We start from the raw sequence: 9,207 nt of genomic DNA on the forward strand, positions 1-9,207 counted from the left end.
ATATAAATAAAATATCATTAAACTATGTTTAATCTTGTTTTGGGGCACCATCCTGTACTCAGTCCATACATTTTGAGAGGCATTCGGTCTGGGCAGACACTGAGGCAAAGTCTGGGCAGACTGTCTAATTATGGCTAAAGCTAGGCATAAAACATAACCAGGCATTAGCAAAGCTTTGCTACTCAAGGTGCATTCTTTAACAAAACAAATGAAACAAACAGACAAGAGGAGGAGAGAAAGAGAAGAGTATCAGGTGTAGATTTGTGGGCTAACTCCTAGCCTGGGCAGGAGTAAGTCTGTGGGATGGTGTATGTGGCATGTAGGTGTGTAAATATACATGTGCATTATGTCTCACTACCAATGTCAGGTCATAAAACAGAGACTAGAAAGCATTAATGCTGAGTGACTTTGGTGGGTTTTACAGTGGAGGCTACTCCCCCCTCCCCACTGTGGAGTCAGAACCTTGTTCTTTGTAAGGGCTGGAGGCCTCCAACTGTCTAATCACCTCTGTCACACACATCCGGACCATGTTCTCCATTCCCCTGTCAGAACCTGCATCCTTGGGAAGTTCATGGGAACTCCGGTTATGCCTACCCCTCTGTCTGGGGCTTCGGCCATCCCAAGAGTTCTGTTTGGGTCTGGTGGTGATCAGTACTTCAGGTTGGGAACTACCCTGTGGCTGGCTCCTTCCTTCACCCCCTGGTTCTGTTGTCTATTCTGCCGGTGATGCGGTTTCTTAGATTCATTCATAGCATAAGGCAATTTGTTGCCTTCTAGTGCTAGGTCACTATTGTGTCTCCAAAACCCAGGACGTATGCGTGTTTCCCAAGCCATCTGTGCAAATTTCTTGATTTCTGGCATACCAAGCTGATGTGTTCGGCAATGCATGGTGACATCGTAACGCACACAGCCAGAAATAAGGACTTGAAAGTCTGGTCCTCTTCCAAACCTGGAGCATTACGTCCCTGGAAATATGCAGATTTTAGGCGCTGGTAATAATCTTTGGGTGCCTCGTGCTTCTGGTGCCAGACACTAAAGGCTTTAAGAGGGGCAGATACAGGGTCGGTGTAGGTGGAGAATTCCTTGCACAAAGCGTTGCAGAGTGCTGAGTACTGGTCTCTGATCTCAGGCAGGAGGGTAGTCATGAAGTCATGGACACTCCTGGAAGTTGTCTTCCAGATCAGCTTGAGTTTTTCTCGTGTGGATGCATCAGGTAGATCACAGAGGTGCAGGTTGATCTCTCTGAGGTAATCATCAATGCTGAAATGTGGGTTACCTGGGTCAAACCAGTCTACATCCTTCGCCAGGGATTCAATGAGCCTTATGCGCATTCTTTGATCTCTGGGTGGACAGGAGCCATCCGATTCATCTGATGTTTCAGAACTTCTCAGCTGTGGACAATGCAGTGTGGACTTACAGGTAGAAGGAGGGGGGTTGGTGTTATCTCTGCCTCTGGGGGCTGAGAAGTCACCCCCCTCCCTATGTGGTGATTCAAACCTGTGAAGGTGTGAAAAGGTGTCACAGCTGTCGGGGGACTGGGGCGTTTCCCCAAAGGGAGGGGCTCCACAGTCAAAGTCTTTGTTTCCAGGAATGGCAGGGAAGACAAGACTAATTTCTTAGTCCTTGGGTTATCCTGGCTGCTCGGTTCTTTATTGAGCTTTTTCAGCAGGGTTGTTTGATCTCTTGAGGGGCTTGGTTCAAGATCAGAGCCATATTCTGACAATATGTCTTGCTCCATGCATACCTGTGCCAATTTCTGAATAACATCAAACACATCCAGCACTTCCTGCTCAGCAGTTTTGAATTGCTGACGAATAAATGTATTTTCTGCCAACAGGGATTGGATGTGGTTCTGCAGGGCTTCTTTTTCTACTTGCAGCTGGGTTTGCTGCAGGAGGACTTGCATTGGGAAAGAGGGAGGAGTTGGCCAAGAACATTCAGGATTATGCTTTGGGGTTTCCTGGCTTGGTGGTTGGCCTGATCAACGAGCTCCTTTAACTTCTTATCACAAATGCTAATTGAATAGCTATTTAGGTCGGCTATCTCCTCTAAGGAGAGGTGCGTCAGACTGGCAACAGTTTCTTGCAGTGCTGTGTCGTCTGATCCAAAAGGAGTCTCAGCTCCCGGCTCACCTTGGGTCTTGGTAAACATTTTACGTGATAAAATGGAACCACAGTGGATTACTGTTAAGAAAGCCGCTAAGCTAAACAAAGCTAGATCAACACCAGAGCAAATCTTATTTAGGTTTCCCAACTGATCACTGCAGTCTATCCTGGAAGCTAGGAGAGGGGATTCACACCTCAAGTCCTCAAAGGATGGGAGAAACTCACACCTCTCGGACAGCTGGCTATGCAACAATTATGAGGTTACACTCTCAACTAGAAAAATTGCTAAATTGTTGTCTCAAACAACAAAGAGCACATAAAAATTAAAACTACTCAACTCACCAAAACACAACAACACAACTAAACACAACTTGATGTCTACTTTGCTTAAAATGAGAATGTTCACAACAAATACATTTCTTTAGAAGAATTACTTCAGGATAAAACTCTGGATTAAAGCAACAAACTAGTTCATTAAGAAAGTCGCCCTGGCTGCATCATTATGTTCAACAACAGAAACTAAGCCACAGCTTGCTGTCCGTTTTGAATAAACAACAAGCAAGAAAAGTAAATCTTCAAAAGAAAAGACAATTTTTCCTCACGAAAAATCTCTTTTAGGATTAAAAATTCGGATTACTGTGCATTTACAGGGCAATAAAGCTGGTTTATTGAAGGCCTCACACGGGGCACCATTTGTTGGGGTTGTATCAAGTCAACTTTGGTTATATTCTTTAATAATTATTTCTAATTATTAATAATATAAATAAAATATCATTAAACTATGTTTAATCTCGTTTTGGGGCACCACCCTGTACTCAGGGAAATATAACCAAAATATCACTCAAATCAGTCTCAAATTAGTTATTTAATTACTAATATTATTAATAATTAATAACTATATTTAATAAATTGAAGGCGTGAAATCCATACACAAAGCCTTCGCACCCAGCTTATATCACAATGCAAATACACCAGTAATCACAAACAACTGCTCTCTTAAATTATAACAGAATTTATTTAAACAAAGCAACATCAATCCAAAATCAATGAACTTAATCAAACAAATAACTATTATAAACTAATCTAAGCAAACAAACATTATCAAGCACACCTTGTGAATGAGGTGTAAATGTGTGTGTGTGTGTGTGTGTGTGTGTGTGTGTGTGTGTGTGTGTAGGAGAGAGAGAGCGAGAGAGAGAGAGAGAGAGAAAACAAGATGGTGGAGAGAGACAATGCACCATGTGACTTCGTCACGTGGACAAAATGGTGGACAACAAAAGAAGCCGTGTGGCTGCCTTTTGAAATAGTTTTGAGCTCTCTGAGCTGAGTTCAGTAACTGTTACTTAAACACCAGAAAGCCAGTGGCCGGACTTTGATTCAACGGCGGGTACACTGGTCTTTCTGATTGTGAAAGCCGTTGACTGAAGGTAAACTAGCATAGCATTACATACATAGGTGAACACAGCAGTTCATCACAATAAAACAAATGCAGCAGTTGACAACAGATAATAAACAGAATGTGACATGTCGTCAACAATGATGCATAATTATCAGTGGTTATAAAAGAAACATAACTATTTCTGAAACTATTTCTGCCCAGACCAAAGCTCTTACTTGGGGTAACTCCTGGTGATCGTTGCAAAGCTGGTTAGATCGTCACTCTGTTGAATGTTGAATCATCAGATTCAGGCAGTGTTCCTTCGTGGCAGATGTAGGAGGAGGGTAGCGGGATTCAGATCTTCGACCAGAGCGCTGCTCTATAGGGTCTTCTGGTTGCAGGAGCCGAGTTCTTTATGTGTCCTAGTGGATTCAGGGATCAGTGGGCTTCCTTCAGCGCTCCTGTCCAGTTGCGTTCAATGACATCTTACGAAAAATCAAAGGAAAGAAACTCTTCTTTTTGCTCGAACCTGATAGCATCTGATTGCGCCCAAAACTCCTAAAAATACGCCATGGAAGTAGTCAGCTGAATCCTCTGATGCTTGAATTCAGCATGTGAAGAGCTACCTATACTGAGCTAGGAGATCAGCTCTGGAGTTTAACCTATGTAAGCCAAGAGGAGGAAAGGCTTTGTCTCGAATGCTGGAGTCCATCTTGTTGGAGAGGGTACCTCACTTGAAGAGAAGGAAGCAATGCCTGGTGATTGCTTTTAAAGACTGGAGCTGCCTGTGGGTTTACCTCAGGTTCCGGTCCCCCCTTTACGTCACACGTAGGTGTGAAGTACCGCAGGGGATTCTGGGATAAAGAGTCCTTTTAGGCCTCTTTGTGATCTCAGTAAATAACTCAAAGGCACAGACTGTCCTAAGCCTGCGTGGCCCAACACATACATTAACAATTGATCTTGTTTATTGCTTTAATGTTACTTTGTACTTAGATTGACTTTCCATGGATAAAGAAGCTAAATGATCACTGAAACTTAAGGTTAAAATATTTGGTCTGATTCTGCATCCATGTGCTCCTCGGATGGTCCCAGTTTCCGAGTTCTGAAATCGTTTTTCCGAATTCAGTGTGTTCACGTGATTTCAGTTCGGAAAGTTTGAATGTTGTAAGAACTACAAAGAAAGCATGGACGCTACAAAGATGTGTGAATGTCTCTGTTATGAGTTATATTTAAGCCAAATGTTGATGTGCAATTTGTGACTTACCGGTAATAAAAAGTGTCTTAACATTAACAAAACAAATATTTTGCCCCCCATGTGATGAAGAAAACGACCACAATTCAACAAGTCGGGATCAAATTTTTTCCAGAGTTTTTTCCGAGTTGTTGCTCCTACTTAAGCAGGCGTTCGTGTTCGTTTTACAACTCGGAAACTCGTTTTCCAGATGTGTCCGATACCACATTAATACACCATTAAACCTCCAATCAAAAACTGGACTAAACATGCTTCACCATGTACATTTTACTTTGAAGGGAACTGTTCCTCTTTCTTGCTTTTGCCTCTTTTTTGTAATATTCCATAGTACTTTTTAAATAGTGGAACTAGCCAACATTTGATTGCTTGTGAAACACTTGCATCAACTTAGTTTTGGCTCAGTGAAACCAGGACAATGATGTCAGCCAATACGCTCTAAACTGTTTCTTGAAATAGTTTCCGACTGTAGATGAACTGTAGTTTATGCACGGCCCAGAATGTTTGTGGATAACAAAACATGTATTTCAGATGCAAACCAGTCCCAGTCCCAGGATGTTACATATTCTCTGATCGAGCTCAAAAACATCGGAAAGAAAGGTAAGTATCTCAGTAAGATATAGGAGATTGAAAAAAGTGTTTTTACATTCATTCGACTCATTTGTTATGTCTCTTTTTTATTTTACAGGGAAGAAACCTGAACCAGACAACAGCATGATTTATTCTGATGTGAGGTTAGAAACAGAAGGTAGGTTACAGTGCTGCTTTAAGTTGATGTTAAAATGAATCATGGTACACACTGGTGGAGATAATGGGTCAGCTTGCAGTTCAGTAATTAGTCTAAATATTTCCACTGGGTGTCAAAAGAGACAAAATTTGTAAAATGTTAACTAAATTTGAGGCATTTATTCCTGTGACTGCTCAGTTTGGCTGTTTAAATTAACTTATGTTGGATGCATGTTATTGTCGGATCGTCATGTGTTCTAAGAACATTTCCATCTCACAGATTAAGTATTAAGATGGACAGTTTTGGGTCCAAACAAAAGCAAGAAGAAGAAACATTCGCTGAGCTGCCATAGTGATAACACATAATCTGTACAGTCATCATAGAAACTCAAGTGTTTCTACATTTTTCTTTCTCAATCCTTCAACCCGTCCGTCTGTACATTACAAATTCAGTCTACAAAGAAAACCAATCCTAAAATCTGTCTTTTGTTTTAGATCCATCTGTCCTTTATTCTCAAGTCAGCTGCCATAATCCAGGTAAAGCCAAGAAAAACAAAGGTGAGTGAAGTAAGCAATCAACTGCAGTTTTTCTTCTCCAACACAGCGTAATATAAAATATGTATTGTGGTGTTTGTTTTTTCTCGAATCGCAGGTGATGTAAGCATTTATTGTTAATATTAACCGTCAGGTGTTCTTACATTAAAGGTCCAATATGTAGAATTTAATTACAATGTTTACGTTGAAATATCTAAATTAATTAAAAATTGATTAAATTGATTAGCAGAGAGAACCTACGATTCCCTGCCAGCACTAACGTCATCTTTTATTATTCTTTTGATTGAGCGCCCCCTGGTGGTGGAATCTGTATACTGTGCCTTCAATACATCTAAATTCTGCATTTGTCTTAGATGTGTTGCTTCTGAACATTTTGCATACTTAGGCAACTTTAATGCTTAAAGATGATGCTAAAATCAGTTTATTGGCTAGGTAAGGGTTAATGGCTGCAACAATACAAATAATGACAGATAATAATGCTCATTACATACCTGACAATTACAAACATAAGGCTTATTCTTAATATTCAGTATAATGAACTTTTTTTACACTGAATGTCTCTCTCAGGAAAGCCAACTCCTGCGATAACTGAAGAATCGGTTTACTCTGAAGTCAAACCAGGTACAGCTCCTGGTTTCAATGCAACCTTACATCATGAGGATTTATTTTATGTATATGTCAACTGATTTTAAAACAGGCAAAAAGGTCTGGTAAAGATTGCAATATTCTTAAAAAATTACTAATCTTTTTTTCCCCTTTGCTTCTCTTCCAGATCAGTAGAGTTCTGTATCAACAGACGTAAGGAATGGATGACAACATGAAAAAAAGAAGTCTTGGTTTGATTAGCATTTGCAGCTGTCATGTGATAATTTTGTGCTCGTGCTTGTAAATTATTAAAAGTATTCGGTACAGTAAGTAGCATAGAAAATAAATTAAATTGTGTATTTATTTTGTATTCTTGAAAGTTTGGTTGAACATTTCATGCATCGATTAACTTCTTTCATTAGTAAGCTTTGAGCAGCGTTACCCGCCTTTATTTGGGACAGGGCGGATCATTTCTTTGGTAATTTTCTAATGTTTGTGATGCAATGACAAAGTAGAAAAGGAAGATATAAGACCTGAGGTGTCTCATGTATCTGTCACATTAGAAAAGAACTGATTCATCAGATTCAACTTTAAATGTGACACATGTCTCTTCAACAAAGTTATAGTTGTACAGAAAGTGTTTGTAAAGTTGAATTGTTACGTTCCACATGTTTTTGTTTTGTTAAACTAAGTTACATTTCATTTGAACTACTTGTATCGTGCTGTATCAAGAGCAGAAGATTTTATCCACGAGGAATAGTATTTAAAAATGAGAACATAACCAGAGTATAAAAATCTCTACACTGTTTAGCGTTAAGCTAACCACTTAGCATATGCTGTAATAGCCTGTTTTCTGTTTTTTATTTTTTTTAATAAGTTCTCTTCTTTACCTTAGTGATACTATAGTTTGTTGTATTCAAACAAAAGCCTTTCATAGAATATTTGAGTTTCAATGGTTATTGGTGAACATGTCTGTACAGATTTCTGCCATTTCAATAAAATTGGATTTTTAAGATATCCTGACATCTTCTGTGTCGAACTTATTAGCAGCACCGGTGCCAGACTGTGACCCAAAGATAGGCACACAATGGATACAGATGTAAACTCAGAGGGAGCGTTCAAAAAGGAAAGGCGTTTAATGCAGTCCAAGGTTTGATGCACAGAAATTCAAACAAATCCAGAGGAGAAGGGAAAAAGATGGTAAGAAAAAAAAACAGGCAGAGATCATAAACACTAAAGCTACAGACAAAAATGCTAGGACAAAGGAAACGCTACGATCTGGCAACAGGGAGCACAAACTGGGATTCAAACAACCAAACATTTCTTTCTGACTTAAGAGTTTTTCCCGCCAGACCCTTAAAATGTTAACGGTTCCATATGTAAAAACGAACTTTGGGAAAACATCCTTCACCTTTTGTGCTGCACACACCTGGAACACAATACAAAACACATTAAAACTCAATACAATGGTTAACATGGGTCAATTTAAAAACTTGATCACAGCTCACTGTACTCATGAGTGTAAATGTTATTAACTGTAGTTACCGGCTTACTGCTTATTCTTCTGGTCTTATAATCTATGTATTTTGTCTTCGTTGTTTTTTGTCTTTTTGTCTTATTCGTTTTAATTGTACTCTCGACGTCATGGTAAATGAGGGCTTGCCCTCAATGATTTCTCGAGAATAAATAAAGGTAAAATAAAAAAATAAAAAATAAAAGCAGGATATTCTCTGGAGAATTCCCCTCGAGCCAATGGGAGGGGGGAGTGATGTTAATATAGTGTGACTGCTGCACGGTGCATTAAGTGTATGCATGCGACCGCTTCAATCTCTGTGAACATTATTAAACGGCTGCATTACGTTTTCTGTTCTTTAGTATGTTGTTCTCCGCTCCTTTGTTGATGTTGGGATTCCCGTTAAACCACACGTAGCATTGATATAAGGACAAATATTCTCATTATAACTTCGTATAGCAGACTCTGTTGTTTCCTCTGCTACTTCCACGTTGTTGTTTTTTACATCATGTCTCACCTCATTAGACCCCGCCCCCCCTCCTGTCTGACAGGTATAGTCTCCCACTGGGAGGTTCATGTGTGAACAGTCAGGTCAGAAAAATATCCGGAGCAGTCCTCCTGAAATGATCTAGATCATTTAAGCAGTGCATATTGGAGATAAACAAACTTCCACAGCAACACTTCTTGAACAGGAACTGTGAAGCTGGGTATGCTTCAGCCATGCTGATTGGTTGGCTTCTTTTGTCTGCCTTAGCTGTGGGGTAACAATCGTAGCCGCACAATGGTTAAATACACACATAGACACAAATTGATTTTATGATTTAATGTTCAAAAACTACACAAAGGATAAATACAGGCGTCACAAATTCTACACTTCTGCTCCCTCTACCACGGGAATAATCTACTTTTCCCCACAGCTCATACCAAGTTCTGAAAATTCAAACTTAATAGTGATGTAGGACACGTACCTGTAAACTATCACAAGTTCATTTTGGCTGTCAAACAAATTGCATTAGTTGCATTAAAGGTCAGATTGAGAATAAAAACTTGAAGACTTATTTCTCCTGCATGGTGTTCACTTTCTATTCAACACAAA

General features: G+C 39.7%; 1 protein-coding gene across 2 annotated transcripts in view; it reads left to right on the plus strand.

Moving 5' to 3' along the window:
• LOC132958356 (Fc receptor-like protein 5) overlaps positions 1-7,615 on the plus strand; it is a 49,501-nt gene extending 41,886 nt beyond the window's left edge. For both annotated transcript variants that reach the window (XM_061031107.1, XM_061031108.1), the window contains 5 exons: positions 5,264-5,332; positions 5,421-5,480; positions 5,954-6,016; positions 6,581-6,634; positions 6,786-7,615. In XM_061031107.1, coding sequence (XP_060887090.1) covers positions 5,264-5,332; positions 5,421-5,480; positions 5,954-6,016; positions 6,581-6,634; positions 6,786-6,793 — 254 coding nt within the window. In that variant the 3' untranslated portion in view covers positions 6,794-7,615. The remainder of the gene's footprint in view (positions 1-5,263; positions 5,333-5,420; positions 5,481-5,953; positions 6,017-6,580; positions 6,635-6,785) is intronic.
• Positions 7,616-9,207: the final 1,592 nt, after the last annotated feature.

Source organism: Labrus mixtus, chromosome 23 (genome assembly GCF_963584025.1).
Source record: "Labrus mixtus chromosome 23, fLabMix1.1, whole genome shotgun sequence".
Classification (NCBI taxonomy): domain Eukaryota; kingdom Metazoa; phylum Chordata; class Actinopteri; order Labriformes; family Labridae; genus Labrus; species Labrus mixtus.